Below are 22,118 nucleotides of genomic sequence, written 5' to 3'. Positions count from 1 at the left end.
TAGCTTATGCCACAATAGAGTATTTAAGGTGCTATGGGACTCTTTATTGTGTTGGCTCTTGCAGAGTACCACAGCTCTAATTTTGCAACTCTCATTTTCTTCTTCTTTAAGCTGCTTGTGGCTGCCTTCAAGTAGCTCAGCTCCTGTGTGAACACAAGTGTCCAATTAATGTCAAAGATGTGGTACGTAATCATTATCTCATGGATAACTTAGTGGGTTAAAAACAAACAAACCTGTACTATGCAGGTTTCTGAAACCTCCTTTTTAAATCTTCAAAGCAGGGCAGATTCCCTCTTGTCTGCAGCAAATGAGTTTCTTCTTCGTTCACTGTATTTCTTCCAGTTAGCACCCGTGACGTCTGAGTGGGAGGCCCAATCAGCACATTTACATGAGCCAGGGCACTTTGCTCGGTTGCAACCCCCTCCACATGTCCCCACGTATATCATTTCCTATTCAGACATGACAGTGCTAACCAGAAACATGCAGTGAATAAGTAGCAAATTTATCTCCCATATAAGGTATGAACGAGCCTTTTATATTGCTCTCTGATTCTGTACCAGCACTTGAAGTATGGCACGTGTTCATGCCTAATGTTGAGCTTTTTATTACACTGTAGGAAAGGCTTGGAATCCTTGAATCCATAGAGTTAGAAGGGACCCCAAGGGTAATCTAGTTCAACCCCTGCAATACAGGAATCTCAGCTAAAGCAACCATGACAGATGGCCAGCCAAGCTCTGCTTAAAAACCTCCAAGGAAGGAGAGTCCACAGCTTCCCGAAGAAGACCATTCCATGGTCAAACAACTCTTACTGCCAGGAAGTTCTTCCCGATGTTTTGTTGGATCTCCTTCCTTGTAGCTTGAAACCATTGGTTTGAGCCCTGCCCTCTGGAGCAGGGGAAAACAAGCTTGCTCTGTCTTCGATGTGATAGTCTTCCTGTGAGGAAAGCGAGTAACCTTGAGCTTGAGTGGAAACAGCTCAGTAGGAAGGGAGCCCTATGTAGCTGGCTTCTCCCATTTCCTCCACGCACATCCCATTATGCACAAAGATTAACGCTTACCAAAGTCTCAACTTAGTTTTCTTTGGTATTTTGGTTCCTGGCCATCCCTTATTCAGTGACATTAGAGTTTTGGTTTGTTAAGTGCTTAGAATCATATACAGTGGTACCTCGGTTTAAGAACAGTTTGGTTTAAGAACGATTCGGTTTACAAACTCCACAAAACTGGAAATAGTGTCCCGGTTTGAGAACTTTACCTTGGTCTATTATAATATTTATTGAATTTCATTTTAAAAACCAAGCAATTAACATTTTCACTTGTCATCACATATATTTTGATTCTCTCGAGTCTTTGACACCCCCCCTTCCCCCAATTGACTTCCTTACATAATTTCTTTAGCATTTCAAATTCCCCCTATTTACCTACTTTTATTCTTAAATACTCTTTTATAGTTGTAAACAGGTTTCTACCTCTACTTAGACCGAGAACTTTACCTCGGTCTAAGAACGGAATCTGTACGGTGGAAGGGCACCGGCGGCAGGGAAAGGGCACCTCGGTTTAAGAATGGTTTTGGTTTAAGAACGGACTTCCGGAACAGATTAAGTTCATAAACCAAGGTACCACTGTACTCTGATCCTGAGAGCAGCAAAGGGCTTATAGGCGCTGTGTTGAGCCCATGAGCAAAGGGAGCTCAGAACTCAGCCAAGGTAATGCAATGGGGTTTTACGTGCATTGCTGCATGGCTAGCTGTTGTCTATTGTCCCTTAGACAGCAAGATTTTGAGCACCTGTTAAAGGAGGTTGCACACCTGTTTTCACATAAGAGTTACATTCTCTGAAGTTAATCTTTTTTAAATCTACTGAATAACTGATAGCGTTTAATCTCTTTTTTATTTTTTTAAAAAACTAGGATGGGAATATACCTTTGTTACTGGCTGTACAAAATGGCCACACTGAAGTAACCAAATACCTTCTGGAGCATGGAGCAGACATCAATTCCAGAGACAAAAACGGAAGGTACAAATAAACTTATTTAGTACTCACAAACTTTTTCAACGTTAATTGAGTCTAAGGATCTCCTCCTAATCCGAGATCAGATTTTAGATTCTTCACTGCTAAATATCTTACGTTGTGCTTTAGGTCCAATTAAGCTGTCACTGAATTTCTTGCTTATATTTATTAGCTTGAAAGCTAACAAAAAGCCATGCAAGAGATGACATGTTTTTCTGGTTCATCTAAAGCCACCGATTTCTCCGTGACTTTCAGAGAAGCTGTTTTGCAGCGTTTGACATCTTGAGGCACAGCCTAATAAAGTTGTCAAAGCTGTATCCTTTTTGATGTTTTCCCTTCCTGCAAGCACTCATTATGCCTCTTCCTCATCCAGAGGCAGGTTACAGTGAGATACAAAATTCTAGACTGGGTTGACACAGGCTGCTGCTGCAGAAATAAAAGCTCTTCTGGCAAAATTATGGTCAAGCAGAATTCTGTGTGGCTATATGGTCAACAGAGGATCTTGTCCGCCAGATACATCTGTCCTACAAATTCATTTTGAGTAAGGCTATCAGTAGCGGCTGGCTATGTCATATCTCTACTGTCGGAGAAAGTATGCTTCTGAATACCAGTTGCTGGGAGCCAAAATTGGGCAGAGTGCCATTGCACTCAGGTCCTGCTTGCAGGCTTCCCTTAGGCGTCCGTTTTCTGGATGCTGGACTAGATGGGACTTGACCTCATCCAGCCCTTTGCAGCAAGCATAAATGGCTCAACCTCTTAGGGAAAGCTTTGCTGGTTCACTCTCAGGTGCCTGCCCTCTCTTGCAGTGATCTCTTACTGTAGATCAAGTTATAGATATGCTCTAAATTCAAGTCAGGACAAATTTTGTTGATGACACGATGACCATAACTTTCTGCAGGAGTAGCAAAGTGTCATCTTATCAGAGGAATGCATGTCAGCTTTTTCCACTTCCTGGACTCAGCTGACTGCCCAAGCTTCTTCTTCTCCTGGAACCTGTAGGCACTCGCCTCCTGTAGGATAACAAATGAGCCACAAACTCACAACCTTCAGGGGGTGTTTGTTTTGTTTTGTTTTTTTGAGGGGAAAATAAATCCCCCCCCCCAAATTATTAGTTTTCTCTTATAACACATAGACAAAAACACAAAAGAAAAACATGACATTCAACACAACATAAAAACTTAACAATAAAAACACACAAAATAAAAGAATTTTTTCTTCTTATTCCCTGGTGTATTTACATTGCTAAAAGACTTCCTTGACACCCTCCAATCTGGATTTCATCCTATTACATATTTAGCAGTTCCAAATTTCATATTTATAGCATCAGTATCTTCAGGGGGTGTTACTGCTTTGCTAATCTCATGCCTGTGGCTCCTCCTTATATTCTCTGTTTGCCAACTTGCTCCAGAACGGCTCTGATGCTGGTGTGCGAAGCAGGAAACCTCAGCATTGCAGAAGTCCTCGTCCGAAAAGGTGCAGACATAAACCTGGTGGATGCGCTTGGACACAATGCCCTGCATTATGCGGCAGTCTCTGAAAATACAGGGATTCAGAATCTCCTTCAGTTGAAAATTGTTCAAGACGCTGGTATGTCTACACTTCTTAAATTATGTGGTAGGGTTCCCTATGATAAGGATGGGGAACCTGTGCCCACCCCCCGATGACATTGGACTATGTGATCCCTGATTATAGGCCATGCTGGCTAGGGATGATGGGAGTTGGAGTCCATCAACATCTTTGGGGGCAGGCACATATTCCCCACCCCTGCTGTAGGGGTTACCTGGGGAGGCACGAGGTTCTTACTCAAACTTTCTGGACTGTCTATGCCAGAAGTCAGGATGCTGACTCATAGAACTGTAGAGTTGGAAGGGACCACAAGAGTCATTAATCCAACCCCCTGCAATGCAGGAATCTTTTGCCCACCATGGGCTCAAACCCACGAGATTAAGAGTCTCGTGCTTTACCAGCTGAGCTACTCTATCCATTCTCCTAGTCTCTGTTTTACCACCTTTGGTAGAGCTGCTTTGATCACTAAGCTTGGCACACAGCCTGGTCTTTGGACTGTCAGAGGAATGTGCTATCTTGGGTCTGTCCAAAGTGGGTTGCTTGGTTGAAAGTGCCCTCGTGTCTCTCTGTGCAGAAAAAAGATTATTACATTGCGGAAAGAAAGCTAGGCTTCAAAGATGCATTGGCGTCGGCTGATTAAAGGTAAAGGGACCCCTGACCGTTAGGTCCAGTCGCAGACGACTCTGGGGTTGCGGCGCTCATCTTGCTTTATTGGCCGAGGGAGCCGGCGTACAGCTTCCGGGTCATGTGGCCAGCATGACTAAGCCGCTTCTGGCGAACCAGAGCAGCGCACGGAAATGCCGTTTACCTTCCCACCAGAGCGGTACCTATTTATCTACTTGCACTTTGGCGTGCTTTCGAACTGCAAGGTTGGCAGGAGCAGGGACCGAGCAACGGGAGCTCACCCCGTCGCAGGAAAGAAGGCTAGGCTTCAAAGATGCATTGGCTTCAGCTGATTAGTCCTTAGTAATTGCCTGGTTCCCAGCCTATGAGCTCAAATATTCTTATTTGCATCTGAAACCATATGAAGAAAGGGGCCTGCTTCCTAAATAGCTGTGAGTTTAGGATCTGAATGGCAATTTCTTAAGCAGAAAGAAGATATCTCAGGTTTTCGATTAAAAGGCAATGTTTTGTTTTTCATCTACAGATGTCAAGTCACCAACAAAGCCAAAGCAGGTAAAAAGGAAAAAAAGAATCAGAAATGCTTTATTACCATAATAACTATTAGCCTCAAGCTCCGAAAAAAGAAATAAAGGCTTAGAAAGTAATGACGGAAGTGATTTGGTTTGTTAAGTGATTCCAGAAGCATATGCAGTTTTAGTAAACTCATAGATAGTTCCCTTTCATTGATATCTGTATGGTATTGGTGAGATGGCCGTCTCCTCTCATCTCCAACCCAAATGTTCCCATATCTTTTGTAAGGACAGGGCAAAACTCGCTTTGTTACGACATGTCTGTGATGGGAATCTCCAGCATTTCCTTAAAATAAGTTAATAGTTATGGAGCAGTTGCAAATCAGATGAAGCTTGACGTACTGGAAGGAGAAGGTTTCATGCTTTTCTGTGCACCATTTTCCTGAATACCCCCCTCCAATCCAAATTTGCTTTGCCCATAAGGGTAAATCTGCAGACATGCATAAGGTACCTGTATGTTTTCCACCATGGAGCAATTTTGATGGGGGGGGGGGATGGCACAGTGAAGCATTACAGCCTTCTCCCCCAGCACCATGGGCTGTTTGCCCACCAACCACTCTATGGCTGCTATTAACACACAGCCTTGCGTCAGAGCAGCAGGTCCAATGGTAGACTAGGGTCTAATGGTAAACATGGGAAATTGACTCGCTTTCAAAAGAAACAGGCTCACACTGGTTTCATTTGGACATAATGTTAAACTGTGGTTTGGCATTACATGATCAATCCTTGAGCTTATGAGCAACTCCTCTCCCTTCTTCTGACACAGCCATGGGGAGCAGTTCAAAAGCCTTCGATTCCAATTTTTTAAAATTAACCTCAATTACTGGTTACATCTGAAATAGGACAATCTGTTGTTAACTTTAATTATGGCGTAGGGAAACAAGTCAACTTCAGCCCATTGTTTGTACAGGGCTAGCTGATTTCCCCAAAACAGGGATAAGGAACCCATAGCTCTCCAGATGGCTTACAACTCCTACCATCCCTGATCTGTGGCCATGCTGGCTGTGGCTGATGGGAGTTGGAGTCCAGCAACTCTAGCCTTACCCTAACTCTGCTGTAAGCCATAGTTAAGATTAACCATAGCTTCTGGTTTGGCTCTAATGAGTCACTGTGGCTAACTGAAATTGGAAGCGAAAGTTTCTGATTTCATGACTGTGCCAGAGGGAATCCCACAAACCCCAAGCCAGCACATGTAATGCCAAACCATAGTTTACTGTTTTCTCCAAACAAGCTCAGTGTGGCCTCCTGGTGCCTTGAAATAGCTGACCGAGTCTTGCTGGTTTTAAGGAATTGCTTGGCAAGAGTAAGTATGAAGAAAATGGCAGCATTGCTTCAATGGTCATGTACAGCTTCCATAATAAGGGAGGGGAAAAGGGATGTTCATCTGAGCAGCCAGTTGGACCCAAGTGTGAATTCCCCTTTTATGGATTTCAGCAGTTACAGATGATCTGGTTGATGATCTGGGTGACATACAGGCACATCAAGAAGTAGAGAAGGAAAGTGGGTGGTGCAGATGATTTTGACATTCCCAGGGTGTTTACCTGTTGCAAAAAAATTAGTTTGGGGACAGGTCTAAAAGGCCCCTAAACCAGCGACAGCGACTCCCATCATCCCTGACCTTTGGGTCATGCCTGCTGGGGCTGATGGGAGTTGTAGTCCCACATTTGGAGGGTGACAGATTCCTCGTTACTGCTCTGAGCAATTTATGAACACGAGTGACCCTGGAATAGAAGTAAACGGAAAAGGAAAACTCTCTCTCCCAGGTGGGGGGGGGGCATTTAGGAGAAATATTTACAAATTGCTTGAGGCTGTGAAGAGCAGTGCATTTTGAGATCACTGCTCAATGGGAAAGGGTTCACTTTATTCACTCCATCTAATGTAATGAAGCATGTTGCAAAATGGGGCATGGTGAGCTCAGGGTTGCGCATGTGCAATATCCCTGCATATAGAGGAAGTACCTTTGAATGAGTTGAGGCATGAATGTGCTTTAAAAAAATAAAAATCTCTTGTACCTTAAAAGGAAAAAAAAGAACTTTTTTTTAACGCAGACCTTACTAACCAAACTAACAGACCTCCCTTTTCTGGCCTGTGACACTTCCAGCATGACCAAGTCTGTAGATTAAGTTCTGAAAGAAGTGGAACTCCAAAAAAACGCAAAGCCCCACCACCACCTCCTGTCAGTCCTATCCAGGTAAAAGAGCTCAAGTCCAACTTGAACACATTTGCAATGTCTAGACGGGGATGGGCGGGTGAGGAATGTCCTGTCGGGAATAGAGCTGGTTAAATTTGCTTTGTGCAAATCCTTTTTTAAAAATGCGCGTCTCATGTATCATGGGCGAATTCTCATAAGGATAGAAATAGGACGGTCTGTTGTTTGAAAACCCATCTTGGTTACGCTTTGCAAGAGGGCCGTTGGGAATATGACCAGATCCTAAGTTTAGAGCAGTGGGGCTTATAAAGGTGCTACACACATTAAACTCTGTGACAGTCTTGCTTTTTAACAATCGGCTTTAAGATTCCCCCTGGACGGATGCAAACCAGCTTTGCACATGAGGAGCACGTAGCGTCTTAACAAGAAGTTTAATATTAAACTGAGCCGTTGCTTGGGCGATTGTCTGACTGCATGGCTGCCGCTGGCTAAAGACAACTTCTGTGTTGTCTTGCTTGTGTATTGAACTAACAGAGAGCGATGACTTCTGCTAGCAAGAGGCAGTTTGTGTCTCTGAAATGCATTCATCTTTTGCAGCTTAGCGACCTGTCCTCTCCACATTCAACAACTTCAACCCCAGTATCTGGGAAAGGACAGCCTTCATTTGCTGAGCACGGATCCAAGGTATACTCCATTTTTCAACTCTTGCTTCTGGCTAAATGTAAACCCTGTGTGTTTGTAGTGAGTTGCTTAAGGTGACAAAAAGATTTCATCGCCCCAAGCAAGGAGGGCAAAGCTTCACAATTGTGACCTAAAGTTCTCCAAAGGGAAGCGTAGCTGGAAATCAGTAAAACCCAGGGGGTTGCGATGTGAAATGTATTGTTGGGAGTTGCGTCTTGCTTTTTTGATGTCTTCGACATCTTTCCACTGGGCCTGTAAGAAGGAGTTGTTCCGCCAGGCCTTTGGTCAGGGCTCAGCCTGATGCCCCTTCTCTTTTTGTATAAGAACTAGTATGAAAGAGGCCTCTCCCAGCATTCTCACAGGCCCATATAAGAACAGCGTAAACAGTTGGGCCTGATGAACATTTACTGTTCCCAACCCTAATCCTGCGGAAAGCCATCTAATTAGATTTTAATTTCATCCTGACTTGTTTTTAGGAGGTAATTTAATTATTGTTTGATTTTTATACCAATGTTATATATTTGATGTTAGCCGCCCTGAGCCCAGTCTCAGCCGGGGAGGGTGGGATACAAATAAAAGTTGTTGTTGTTGTTGTTAATCAGCTGTGGGGAGGCAGTCAAGATTAGGGCTGCAGCACATCAGCAGGGGGAGGTTTCCCTCTTTCCCCCCATGCTGTGGTCCTGACAAAAATAAAATAATAATCCTCTCCCCTAAAAGTACTGTTGTTTAAGAAAAGACAATTGTGTTGCTCCCAAGTGACCCGTTTAGCATCCTGTGTTGTTAGGCCACCAGTGGTTTTATTGAAACCAAAGAACATACCAGTTGTTTAAGCAATAGACGTGCCTTTTGTCAGCTAGGGATGAAGAGTACCTTTTATGTCCGTTTCTGGATTGGGATTAACCTGGCCACTGTAGTCTAAACATTGGTAACCTCCAGACTGCACTACTGCAATGCATTCTATGTGGGGCTGCCCTTGGGCCTGGTCTGGAAACTCCAGCTGGTGCAGAATGTCACCACTAGACTGTTGATGGAGGCAGGCAGCCAACAGCATGTGATACCTCTGCTGAAACATCTGCACTGGCTGCCCATGTCCTACCAGGCTAGTTTCAATGCCCTGAGCATCTTGGGTTCAGGATACCTATTGAAACTAATACACATGACTAACTTAGGGCCAACGGTGGGTTTACAGTTGAATTCAGTTGAATACATCCCATTAAGTTCACATTTGATAGGCAATTGTATTTGCTTGCTTTTAATCAAACCCCTGCCTTTTAACTATCACAAAAGCTGGAAAAGCTCCAGTTGAGTGACAGTTCCTGATTAAAATGCATTGACCGTTACTTCACAGGGTGGTGGGATTTTGATGTGCAAGTATTTGTGCTTTTTGATGAGGAGTGCCATGTTGTTAGCCCTCTCTTTAAACAAATGTTTATGTATTTTGCATTTCAGCAGGAAGATATCAGTGCCATTCACTCTGATGGCAAGGATGGGATGAGCGATAGTACTGCAGGTATGGTGTAAGACAGATGTTTTGGCTGGCCTGTCACTTTCTCCTTCCTTACTCACCCGCACCAAACAACCTACCAACCAAAAAAAGGTGCCTTCTCTCATAGGAAGTTGCCATTTGGCATCATGGTCTGTTATGCTAGGATTGTAAAATTCACTGCACCACTGTTTTTCAAGCATGCTTGGCAACATCTTGACCCACCTTGCCTTGAAATTTCCATGGAAGGAGGCTCCGCCATCTTCCTAAAAATCTATGCATAGTGTAGCATGTACAAAAGTAGCATTTTGTTTTGGACCGGGGGTCCCGCTTGGAACTCCTGCTTAACTATTAGGGGCATTGGACCCAGCCATTCATGCACACGCTCATATTCTAACCAAGCTTACAGGGTTGGTGCCAGGATCAAACATCCTGAGTTCCTTGGAAGAAGGAGGGGGTAGAAACGCCATTTATTTAAAATATTTATGCTTGCCTTTACCAAAGGCTCCAGGCAGCTAACAATGTTAAAAACCTCCATTTAAGATCATCCCCAGCATAAACAAAACAGTAGCCAAGCAGCGCCATCCAGTGCCAACCACCGACCCCTACCCAGAAATTTCATGCCCCAAGGTTTTCCCAAACAGGTGTATAAAGAACATCTACTTGAAAATTCATAAGTTGCTTGACACAGGTGACCTTCTCAGTGTCAAAGGTGTTTGTGTATGTTTGTTTGTTTGTTAGTTTGTTTGTTTGTTTGTTTGATCAATCAGTCAATCAGTGTGTCCTTTGGCACAAGAGTCTAAGTTTCCATAGACAAGCGCCTCCACAATCAGGTGCACATCTCTGGAGGTATTATTGGCTGTTCTGGTCTGAAACTGATTTCCCAGGCTAACTTCCATTGTCCAGGGGATTTTCACCATAGAAATCTCAAGACCTAGAGTGACACAGCTGTGAGCCTGTAGCTCATTCTCTGCAAGAGATCCTTTTCAGTAGCAACCGTTGGGCAGGGAGGGAGAAGGGGGAGCCCCACCCACGGCCAGCGTGTAACCCATAACAGAATACCACAAGAGAATGGGAAAAGGTTCTCCATCCCTAGTCCAATAGTTACCTTGAGAATTTGCAGGCTAGTTCACAAAAAGAGAGACTAGCAAGTAGAGACATTCCTTTGCTTTCTTTTTCACTCCCCCACCCCCCACTTCCCTTCCATTTCCAGATTTGCTTAACCATGTGTTGACTGAAAGCCTAGAATGATAAATTGTATTGTATTCCCTCTCCTCCCCCCTTCTGCTTTTTAAAGGTGCTGATAGTTTATTGGATGTAAGTTCAGAAACAGACCAGCAAGACTTGCTTTTACTGTTACAAGCAAAAATTGCATCTTTGACCTTGCATAATAAGAAGCTGCAAGAAAAATTGCAGGTATGTATTAGCACCATCCATGGCACTGAACAATAACACATTGGGGGCATGTTTGCAGAAGGCTCCAGCTCATGCAGAACTCCTCCATGTAGACATGCCCCAATTATTTATATTTATTAAATTTGTATGCCACCCTTCATCCGTAGATCTCAGGGCAGCTCACAGCATAAAATGCATGCCTGACAGCCCTGCTTTCTCTCCGTACAGTGTTCATGTTAATTGCATGGAGAAAAGAATACCCAAAGAGGGCTTTGCTTGAGAGATGAGGGAGGAGGGTTTGGAATTCATTATATGACATTAGAATCAAATCTGTGATCTTTGAAAGATGCAAGTGCTCTCCTGGAAATTGACCTACATTGGCTCCCAGTACGTTTCCGAGCACAATTCAAAGTGTTGGTGCTGACCTTTAAAGCCCTAAACGGCCTCGGTCCAGTATACCTGAAGGAGCGTCTCCACCCCCATCGCTCTACCCGGACACTGAGGTCCAGCACCGAGAGCCTTCTGGTGGTTCCCTCACTGCGAGAAGCCAAGTTACAGGGAACCAGGCAGAGGGCCTTCTCGGTAGTGGCGCCCTCCCTGTGGAACGCCCTCCCACCAGATGTCAAAGAGAACAACAACTATCAGACTTTTAGAAGACATCTGAAGGCAGCCCTGTTTAGGGAAGCTTTTAATGTTTGATGTATCACAGTATTTTAATATTCTTTTGGAAGCCGCCCAGAGTGGCTGGGGAAACCCAGCCAGATGGGCGGGGTATAAATAATAAATTATTATTATTATTATTATTATTATTATTATTATTATGCATGCAATCTTATTTCGTTCTGTTAATGTGTTCCTGTTGCAACCCTCTCTAATTTTCGAATCTCTGCAAAAAGGATAAGTTATTATGAGAAAAGACAATAAGAGTTTACCAAAAAAAAAGTAGTTGTTTAAATACTGCCATCTGCTGTCTCTACAGGCACGCGCACTCAAGACAGAAGACCTGGATGCAACACTGGATTCTTCGCGTTCCACCTGTGCGGAGTTCGATCACTCAACGGACAGGCTAAGTGAGAGCTCGGCAGCAGCGGCTCAGGAGATCAGCTGCTCTTCGCTGAGCTTAGCACAGGCTCAGGAAGAGGCGAGCAGTAACGAAGTGAAAATCAGACAGCTGCAAGACAACTTAAAGGAGGTGCAAAAGAGGCTGGACAGCTCGGAAGCGAAGAGGCAGCATTTGGAGACGCAGCTTCAGTCCGGAACACTGGATACCCTTTGCTTGCTGAACAGCTCTGACATTTCCGAAAACGGCTCCGACCTCAACCAGAAACTGAGAGAAACCCAAAGCAAGTACGAAGAAGCGATGAAGGAAGTCCTGCACGTCCAGAGGCAGATGAAGCTAGGCCTGGTGGCTTCCGAAAGCAAAGAGGCGGACCTGCAGGAGCTCAGAGCCACCTGCGAGGAAGTCGAGGCGCTGAAGGAAGAGCTGCAGAAGGCGCAAGAAGAGGGCGAGAGGCTCCGAGCGAAAGTGAGAGAGTTGGAGGAGAAGCTGGCGGAGAGAGAGAGGGATGCGGCCGGCACGATGTCAGCAGAAGAATGCGAGGAGATGAGGAGCTCCTATTGCTTGGTTATTGAGAACATCAACCAGGAGAAGGCGCTTCTGATTGAGAGGTACAAGGAGGGACAGGAGGAGATCAGGAAGCTCCAAGAGAAGCTGAGATGCCAGATGGAGTCTGGAGATGGTGAGGAAGCTGAGGAGGTGAGAGATGCAAAGAACCAAATGATCACCGAGTTGAACAGGCAGGTCAGCAAGCTCTCCCAGCTGTACAAAGAAGCCCAAGCGGAACTTGAAGATTGCAAGAAAAGAGGTGTTGCAGAGGATGCCGATTCAGGATGCATCCCTCTGGAGGAACACGAGAAGCTGATGGAGGTCACCGTCTTGCAGAGAGAGCAAGCCGAGGGCGCCCTGTTGGAAATGAAGGCCCAGTATGCAAAAGTGTTGAGCGAAGCAACCCAGCTCCAGAACCTGGTTGAGTCACAGAAGAAGAACTCTGTCTCCATAACGGAGCATCTCCAGGTGGTCACTTCTCTCAGGGCTTCGCTGAAGGAAATGGAAGAAGAAATCGGCGAGCTCAAAATGCAGATTCTGCACAAGGAGAGCGAGGTGCAGCGGCTGCAGAGGGAGCTTTTGGAAGAAGAAGCTGCTGTGTGCGAAGCTATGGTGCCCAGGGCGTTGTATGAAGAGCTGCGATCTTCTTCAGAGGGAGAAGTCAACTCCATGCTGTCCAAAGTGAAGGACTTGACAAAAGAGAGGGAAAACCTGTCTGCGGATCTTGCTCATTTGAGGAAGGAAATCTCACAAGTGAAAGGGGAGAAAGAGAGCCTCCGGACTCTCCTGGAAGCCAAGGAACAGGAAGTCAAAAGACTGCTTCATCAGTACCATCAAGCTCAAGAAGAGCTGCTTGAAATGAAAAAGGCCTCTGAGAATTCCTCGAAACTAGAAGAGGATAAAGATAGGAAGGTTGGTAGATCCTCAGTCTTTTTAGGGGTGGGGTGAGCACATTTGGAACAATAAGAAAGCCTCATAGATCAAAAACAGTTGCCATGCAGAGGTATGTCCACTCATATCTGTGGTGTTGGTCACAAAGCACCCTATTCACAGAAGGCAAACTGAGGCTAAAAGACTGAAGCCCATGAACCTGAGTAAAAGGCAAAATATTCAGTGTGGAGTACACTCATTGAAGTCAGTGGGCTTAATTCCCTTGATTTCAAGGGGTCTACTCCAAGCATATAGGGATGCGGGTGGCACTGTGGGTTAAACCACAGAGCCTAGGACTTGCCGATCAGAAGGTCGGCGGTTCGAATCCCTGCGACGGGGTGAGCTCCTGTTGCTCGGTCCCTGCTCCTGCCAACCTAGCAGTTCGAAAGCACGTCAAAGTGCAAGTAGATAAATAGGTACCACTCCAGCGGGAAGGTAAACAGTGTTTCCGTGCGGTGCTCTGGTTTGCCAGAAGCGGCTTAGTCATGCTGGCCACATGACCCGGAAGCTGTACGCCGGCTCCCTCAGCCAATAAAGCGAGATGAGCACCGCAACCCCAGAGTCAGTCACGACTGGACCTAATGGTCAGGGGTCCCTTTACCTTTACCTTACTCCAAGCATGAGTTGGTCTCACCAGTGTCTCCTTAAACATGCTTTCTGGCAGTTTCACTGCATGTTTGAAATCACTTACCAGGGTTGAAGCAACAAACAAACCTACGGTTGGCATTAAGTAAGATCTCTCAGCCAAATGCTTTTGGGAAGTTGTGTTTTCTTCCATCCTTTAGCATGCTGTCCCCTGTTCTTTCCTCCCGTACCAGATAATGGACATGACAAAGGAAGTTAGTAAATTGAAGGAAGCACTGAACAGCCTGTCCCAACTTTCCTACTCAACTGGCACACCCAAGAGACAAAGCCAACAGCTGGAGCTGTTGCAACAACAAGTCAAGCAACTACAGAACCAGCTGACTGTAAGTTTATAGATTATGTAATTGTGCAAATAAGTAGCTCTCTGCATCTCCCAAGGTTTGACAGAAGATGGGAGAGTGGGTGCTATCTATATTTTTAGTCGTTCAAAGTGATGCAGAGGTTTCACCCTTGTTGTATCCCCACCCCCCAAAAAATAATCAGTTGTGAGGAACTTGCATGTAGAATTTTTGGAGTGCGTTTCTGAGAATGTAGGCCTTTTATAGCAATGTAAATTGAGTGTGAGTGCACAGTAGACCCTGGTTACTATATCTGCAGTAGAATGTGGTGGTCTTTCATGGCACGAGTGCCAGATTCCATAAGGTTTCTGTGTTCTCTGAGCAAGCAGCATTTCAGGGAATATTCTAAGCTTATTTGTTCATTGCATTTATATCCCACCCTTTTCTCCAAGGAGCTCAAGGTGGCACACATGGTCCCCCGCTGTGCCCTGCCTCCTCATTTAATCCACACAACATCCCTGTGAGGTAGGTCAGGCTGCGAGGCAGTGATTGACCCAAGGTCCCCCCAGTGAGCTTCATAGCTGAGTGGGGATTTGAACCATGGTCTCGCAAGCCCTCGTCCAACACTCGTAACCACCGCATAACAGTGTTTCTCAAGCTTGGGCCCCCAGCTGTTGTTGGACTACAACTCCCATCATCCCTAGTTAGCAGGACCAGTGGACAGGGATGATGGGTGTTGTAGTCCAACAACAGCTGGGTACCCCAGTTTGAGAAACGCCAAACAACATCTAGGACATAAAGCCTCCGCCCCACACTGGCCCCCTATCTAACTGAAACAACTTGCAATAGAAGTATTGAGTTGCTGTTGCTGCTGCTGCTGCTGCTGCTGCTACTACTACTACTACTGCAGTTTCCTTCTCTTGTGCTGGGTTCCTGCCTTGATACCCAACTTGGTGGACTAGAGGTAAGGAAATCACACCAGGAGTGCATGGGGTCCATATGTAGAGTTTGCTCTAGAGAGGCAATGTGGTGTCATGGTTAAGAGTGCTGGACTAAGACTTGGGGGACCCAGGTTTAGGTAAGGCAGCCATGAAGTTCTCTGGGTGAGGATGGGCCAGAAACGCTCAGTCAGCCCAATCTACTTGTGAAGGTAAAAAGAGAGCTGACCTTGTACATCACCTTGAGCATCTTGGAGGAAAGTGGGGGGAAAGTATAGTAATAGATATATAGAGTGATCAAACTGTGTGTGTGTGTGTGTGTGTGTGTGTTTGCTTGCTTGCTGCCTATCTGACTGGGTTGCCCCAGGCACTCTGGGCGGCTTCCAACAATTATAAAACCACAGTAAAACAGCAAACATTAAAAACTCCCCCATACAGGGCTGCCTTCTGATGTCTTCTAAAAGTCAGATAGTTGTTTATTTCCTTGACATCTGATGGGAGGGCATGCCACAGGGCAGGCCCCAGAAGCTGGACCTCAGTGTCTGGGCTGAACAATGAGGGGTGCAGACGCTCCTTCAGCGTATAGGGCCAAAGCCCTGTATTATGTTGTTGTAATATGATATCCCTTAGATGGGGATGTTTTGCAACAGAGGAGTAGAATGGGATGAATGGAGCTGCTTCACCTTCCACTTTCCCTTAGAAACTTCTAGCACCATTGCTTAAGTAAGTTTGGAAGCCTTTATAGGAGCAGAGCGTAGCTGTGGCAGCCTTCGAAAACCTGGTACCCTCCAGATGCATTGAACTACAACTCCCAGCAGCACATCCCTGCTTGTTACTGTTTCTGGGATTTGTATTCTAAAACACCAAGCCTAAGGGGAGCTTCAGAAGGGGAAACAGCTGTACCATTTGCAATAGAGAAGGGACCATAGAGCTATCACCACACAAAGTGTATTTTATCCCACCAGTTTGGACGCAAAAGTTTGCCACCACTTGAACTGCTGTGAATCAACGCTGTGTTCTGGATTACAGCAACCAGCACCCCCTTGCCCTAAAACTAACCCCCCAGTCCTTTAACAATGCAGTGTGTGATAAGAGTACCTGCGTGTTCACTCTCGGCCTTTGTTTACAGGAAACAAAGAAGCAACACCAGGAGATAGTCTCTGTTTACAGGACACATCTGCTGTATGCTGTGCAGGTAAGAGAGCCTTCCTCAGGAATTGCCCTCCCCTTCTTAAAGAACTCAGTAGATTATATCTGTATATTACTAAAGCAAATAGGCAGTGTGTGCATACACTACAGCCAGTGCAACCTCTTGAAGGCATTCCCTCCTGTGTGAGAGAGGGTGTCTTGTAACATGGCACATGGCACAAGCACCTCTTAAAGTCATCCTTTCCCAGCCTGCTACTCTCCTCCCCCCCCCCCCACTAATATATTTTTATCTTCCATTTCTTTCTAGGGCCAAATGGATGAGGACGTCCAGAAAGTGCTCAAACAGATCTTAACAATGTGCAAGAGTCAATCGCAAAAGAAAAGTGAAACGATTTTTGCCGATCCCTAATGGTGCTGCTCTAGAGATTGAGACTCGCCTTAAAATGAGATTTGATTGGCATCCCCCCCACCCCCAGGAGGGAGCTGTCACATGTCTCTGCCACTCTTATTTCTTTATTTTTATGTATTATGAGCTAATGTGTTGTCATGTCTTCCCCTTGCCCCCGACCTAAAGTTCCCAGAGTGCTATTTTTGTGTATTGGAACAGAAACGTACAACTCTCCGTAAATTGCCATTACTTTAAATCAGGGGTGGTCACAGTCTGACCTACAGTATTAGAAAGTGGCTCAGTGCTTCCTTTGGTGCAAGCCGTTGGATGTCTCGGCTTGCAGTTTTGCATTTTGGATATGAATAAGTGCATCTTCTGGAGGTGGGGGAAGCGATGGATTTTTCAGTTCTTGGTTATCTAAAGAGGGGGAAACAAACCGGTTCATAGGTTTTAAGACCCTCCAACGTCCAGGATAACAGTAGATGCAACTCGGATTTTGAAATTCCTTTGGCCTTGTTAATTGAAAGGTTTGGCAGGGGGAGCCTCCTTGATAAGACAGGGCCCAGCCTGTACATACTACAAGACCAGTGATGTGTACTAACTCGATAACGTAAAGCATAAACTTGCAGGTTAATGAATTCCGAACACGGCTAATTCTGCTAAAACCCCAGTTTCTTTATCAAACAGTAGGTCAAGCTATCTATGCAAATCCTTGCAGTGCTATTGGCTATGGAGCTCAGGAGGAAGAAAACGCAGCGTTCCAAACTACAAACAAGGGATTCGAATGAACTCATGATGTTTACAGTGAGCGCTGTTGTCTCACGGTTCCTAACCTCACTTTTGTAAAAGATCTCCTCTACAATATATTTTTACTGGCCCTCAAATTTAGAAATGTCTTTTTGTAATTAAAGCCATTTGCCTATTTAACACTACTACTTCTTTCTGTTTTTCTGCAGTAGCCTTTAATACCAAACGATTTAGGCGGTGGCCTTTTTCTCCGTCTCTCTCCCCATTCGCCCAGCTGTTGTAAAATGCAGCAGAGGTATCCCAATCCCCTGGGAAAAGGCTCTGTTGAAGCAGAACTGCCCAAATACTGTACAAAAGAGGAATTACTAGCTTTCTTGCCAAATGTTGTAACACCAAGAAGCACAGAGAAGCCTTGCGTTTTTCATTTCCAAGAGCAGTAACATCTGTATGACATAGGAGTGCTCCTGCAAACTGCGTTCATGCCTACAAATCCTTTAGCAGAAAAAGATAACACTTATAACTCTGTATGTGATATACACTCAGGTATGGATAGAATGGGTCCAGCAATAGAGTGTGTCTCTCTTGATTATTAAAGTATACTGTATGATTATCCTATTTCACCAGCCCATTTTCACACCAGATTTATGTTGTAAACCAGGGGTGTCAAACTCAAATTCACCGGGGGCCGCATCAGCAGTTTGGTCACCCTCAAAGGGCTGGTTCGAGTTCGAGTGTCTTCAAAGCCCATGACACCTTTAACAGCTGGATTAAGTAATGCAAAGCTTCTGGCTCATGGAACACTACACCTTGATTTCATTTGAATACATATATGAACATAAAAATTGTTTCCTGCTTGGCTTGGTGTTTAAGTTACACAAGATGTGCAGGTTTTAATTTTTCTCATTCCCCAATTTTTAATCGAGCATTTGTTTGGATTTCCCCCCCTTTGCTACCTACCCTAAACCTTTGAGGAGGGTGGGAACTGATGGCCGGACCCTGTAATAACATTGAGGGAAAAATTGCATGATGTGTAAATACCCTAAAAAATAAACCAATTCCTTATCAGCTTTCCCCCCATATATAAATTTTTGCAACGCACACCCTGCGGAAGCCGCGCCTGACGTTATTTACAAAACATGCACTTGCGTATCGAATTTGCTTTTGAATCACGAATCCCCAGAGGCGGAGGATGCTGTTCATTGGGCAGCGCGGAAACGCGCCTAAAGAAATAAATAAAGAAAAGCAAAGCAAAAGCACGCCGCCCCGAGTATTCACAGGGCGCGCTCCCGAAACACAAGCGCGCTCTCGGTCTCCCTCTCTCCAACGCACGCGAAGCCGGCTCTGCCCTTCTCCGCGTTCCACCTCGCGCAGGCGCGCTGCACTCCCGCCAGGACTTATTTCACCCCGGCGAGCCCGAAAAGAAGTTGCGAGCAGCAGCAGCGGCCTCCCATATCCAACCCCGCCCTCGCCGTGTCAAATAAGTCTCAGCTAGGTAGCTGGAGGAGGGGGAGGCCTGCGCCTGCCCCTGCGCAGAAGGGACCCGAGGCGCCCTGCGCGCGCACCGCAGCCCAAGCTTCCCTCACAGATATATATATAGACCAGACTACACGGGCCACATGACGAGGTCTGGCGGGCCGGATTCGGCCCGCGGGCCTTGTGTTTGACACCCGTGTTGTAAACTGCTTTCAAAACCAGGCTTAAACCAGCATGACTGCTTTGGCATCTCCCAGCCTACCATGAGAATTGCAGGTTTCTGGGGGATTTTGTTGTTGTTGGAGACCTGCATATAAATAGCCAGGTGCGATAGCAGTTTTTCAGGTTTTAAATCAGTTTGCAAGAGCACTCCTATAAGAATCAGGGGGGCCTTCTTTAAAGCCTTTAAGAAGAATTGGGAATACCATACGTGTGCTGCAACAGCGGTTTTGTGTGTCAGAGAGACCCAGAAGCCTAAGCAACTTACATTATACCTAAAGGGAATAACCATTTTGATTGTCATTTGTTTTCAACTTACAGCATGGTTTTACTCCTATCGTCTGCTGCAGAAATTCCCAGAGCTCTTCAATAAGTGAAGTCTATAGGTAGGCAATTTACTCAGTGCCTGAGGGACTACCACATTTATCATGTGCTAAATTAGCCTTCCCTGGGGCTACAGGTGTGGTTGGACTACAATTCCCATCATCCACAATCCTTGCCATATTAGCTGTGGAAAATGAGGGTTGTAGTCTTCTAGCACCTAGGGACTCAAGGCTGCATTAAATAGTAGCCTACCATTTTATACAGCAGCCAAATTTAAATGGATTAAGAGCATAGGATCTCCTGGGTCTTTATATTATTATTAATATTATTATTTGAGTCTCCTTGGTTTAACTAATACCTATTAATTTGGACAATATTTCATAGTTAGATACCTTTTTTTTAAACGTTCCAAAGAAATGTGAAAGTTCTGCTGCAGTACTTACAAAAATAAAAATAACAGGTCTAAAATATGCCAAGAAATGCTGCCAAGTATAAAACTTGAGGAACCGTTTTGTAGGTTGCCTGACAAAAACCTTAGCTTTTACCTTGTTTTGTTATGTGTATTTATTATGATTATCATTGTGGAACATTGGAAATTGTACACTATAGCTTAGTGATTGTCCTTTGTATGTAATTTTACAAACGTTTCATTCCGCAAATAAACAGTTTCTTTTTTTTTCTTTTTTAAAAATCTGCCTCTTATTTTTGTCTAATACACTTGTACTAGCAGCCTTGTACTAAGTTTTATTCGGGAATTCAAAAAACCAAAACAAAAAACTGCAGTTTGAAAGATTTGGTCCGCCATCTGAACTCAAACGGGTGTGCAATTATATCCAACCATAGATGAAAAACTGTTTTTTGATGTCAGAAACTGTTAAAAGGTCTCTGAATTCACAGCAAACAGACAGACCACTTTCCAAAATATATTGGCGATTGGGACATTGTACTGAACCCAAGGGAAGAAACTCAAATATTTAAAGAACATAAGAAGAACATGATGGATCAGGGCAATCATCTTGTTATCACAGTGGTAAGCTAGATGCCCATGGGAAGCCTGCAACCTGAACACATCACCTCTCGCCCCTTCTGCAGCTTCCAGCAATGGGTGTTCAGAAGCACACTCCCTCTGACAGTGGGGAGAGAGCATGGCCTTATCTTCCATGAATTTTGTCGACTCCTCTTTGAAAGCCACCCAAGTTGGTGGCCATCTTTGCCTCTAGTGGGAGCAAATTGCATAGTTTGTGTGCTGTATGAGGAAGCACTTTCTTTTGCCTGTCTTGAATCCACCATCTTCACTGGAAGGCCATGTGAGAGGGAGAAAAACTTCTTGCTTTCTACTTTCTTCATGCCATGCATTATTTTATTGACCTCTGTCAGGTCTCCTCTTACCTTTTCTCTTGCTTTGAAGAGGCCCTTCCTTGGGTTCTCTTTCCCCACCCAGCCTTCTGAAGCAGACCTGGTGTAAGTGTGCAACGCACCTGGGGTAAATGCTAGGGCCCACCATTGACAATCACAACACCCCCAGCTCAGCTGGACTATAGGGAGGATTAGGGCAGGCAGTTGGGTGCCACAATAGTGTGTAGAGTGGAATCGAGCCCCCATAGGGCACACTTAAATCACCAGCACCACACTGGCCCCTCTCCTGAAATTGGGGGCCATAATTAAAATGGGAAACAGAGTTGGATAAAATGGCCATGCTGTGGTGATCCAGGGGTTGAATCTGAAATCAAGCTTAGATGTAAGCTGGTTGGTGTCTCTGGTATCTTCTCTCACATCGTGGATGTTGGTTTTTGTGGTGGATGCATGCTCTATATTATTTAATTAATACTATTGCCACAAGTTTGTCATGCAGTAGAGCAAAGAACTTTGATAACTAAGATGGCAGCCCCAGTGAGTTTAGATGCCACTCTGTGCTGCTCATCACCTTTGGGAGGCCATAAGTGTTATGTATTAAATATTTAATAATTATATAATATTTAATTTATTTAAAATTGATATTATTCTATTTAATAATAAGGGACTTAGATGGCAGTCCAGTGGCAACACTGAGCAAAATTACAATCTCACCAGGCGCCATTAGACCTTGTCATAACCACATCTGGGGCACAGCAGTATAATTAAAATGGCGGCACCTGTGAGTACAGGTCCTGCACTTAGGCACAGAGGTCTGCTTGATGCCAAGCAAGCAGCCTGCCCACCAACTACACACTTTACACACTAGCTTTCCTGTTTAGTGTGGATGTGTATACACACAGAGTAGATGGGGTGGGTGTGTATACATACATACATACATACATACATACATACACACACACTTTCGAGATGTAAAACAGAATAGGACATTCCCAGGTGGTTTCATCATCATCATCATCATAATATTTTTTTATTTATACCCCGCCCTGCCCAGCCAAGGCCGAGCTCAGAGCAGCTTACAAGCAATAATAAAAACAAGATGAATGATTACAACTTAAAAACAAAAGTAAAATACAACATTAAAATAATGGAACATTAAAATATTAAAATGTAGCCTCATCGCAGGAGGAAAAGAAAAAAGAAAGAGATGGAGGGAGGGAATCAAATTGGCTCCAAGCCAAAGGCCAGGCGGAACAACTCTGTCTTACAGGCCCTGCGGAAAGAAATCAGATCCTGCAGGGCCCTGGTCTCATGAGGCAGAGCGTTCCACCAGGCCGGAGCCAGAGTTGAAAAAGCCCTGGCTCTGGTTGAAGCCAATCTAACTTCCTTAGGGCCCGGGACCACTAGGGTGTTGTTATTTATGGACCTTGAGGCTCTCCGTGGGGCATACCGGGAGAGGCGGTCCCGTAGGTACGAGGGTCCTAGGCTGTGAAGGGCTTTAAAGTTCCTTGGGAACTCTGGGAATTGTAGGCCTGTGAGGAGAATAAGGGTCTCCTCACAACTCTCACGCGGGTGGCGCTGTGGGTAAAAGCCTC

The 22,118-nt window shown here is 45.0% G+C and overlaps 1 protein-coding gene across 5 annotated transcripts in view; it reads left to right on the top strand.

Moving 5' to 3' along the window:
• Positions 1-17,509, top strand: part of RAI14 (retinoic acid induced 14) — a 96,739-nt gene extending 79,230 nt beyond the window's left edge. For 3 of the 5 annotated variants that reach the window (XM_083402743.1, XM_083402744.1, XM_083402745.1), the window contains exons 7-18: positions 112-182; positions 1,906-2,012; positions 3,415-3,593; positions 4,720-4,748; positions 6,867-6,956; positions 7,512-7,598; positions 9,045-9,105; positions 10,376-10,494; positions 11,453-12,991; positions 13,828-13,977; positions 16,000-16,065; positions 16,327-17,509. In XM_083402743.1, coding sequence (XP_083258869.1) covers positions 112-182; positions 1,906-2,012; positions 3,415-3,593; positions 4,720-4,748; positions 6,867-6,956; positions 7,512-7,598; positions 9,045-9,105; positions 10,376-10,494; positions 11,453-12,991; positions 13,828-13,977; positions 16,000-16,065; positions 16,327-16,428 — 2,600 coding nt within the window. In that variant the 3' untranslated portion in view covers positions 16,429-17,509. The remainder of the gene's footprint in view (positions 1-111; positions 183-1,905; positions 2,013-3,414; positions 3,594-4,719; positions 4,749-6,866; positions 6,957-7,511; positions 7,599-9,044; positions 9,106-10,375; positions 10,495-11,452; positions 12,992-13,827; positions 13,978-15,999; positions 16,066-16,326) is intronic. The other 2 variants (XM_083402746.1, XM_083402747.1) reach the window with 1 other exon arrangement.
• The last annotated feature ends 4,609 nt before the right edge of the window (positions 17,510-22,118 follow it).

The sequence above is a fragment of the Podarcis tiliguerta genome, assembly GCF_965153285.1.
Source record: "Podarcis tiliguerta genome assembly, chromosome: 11".
Taxonomy (NCBI): Eukaryota; Metazoa; Chordata; class Lepidosauria; order Squamata; family Lacertidae; genus Podarcis; species Podarcis tiliguerta.
The sequence above is the reverse complement of the archived record's forward strand: the minus strand, read 5'-3'. Positions and strand labels throughout refer to the sequence as shown.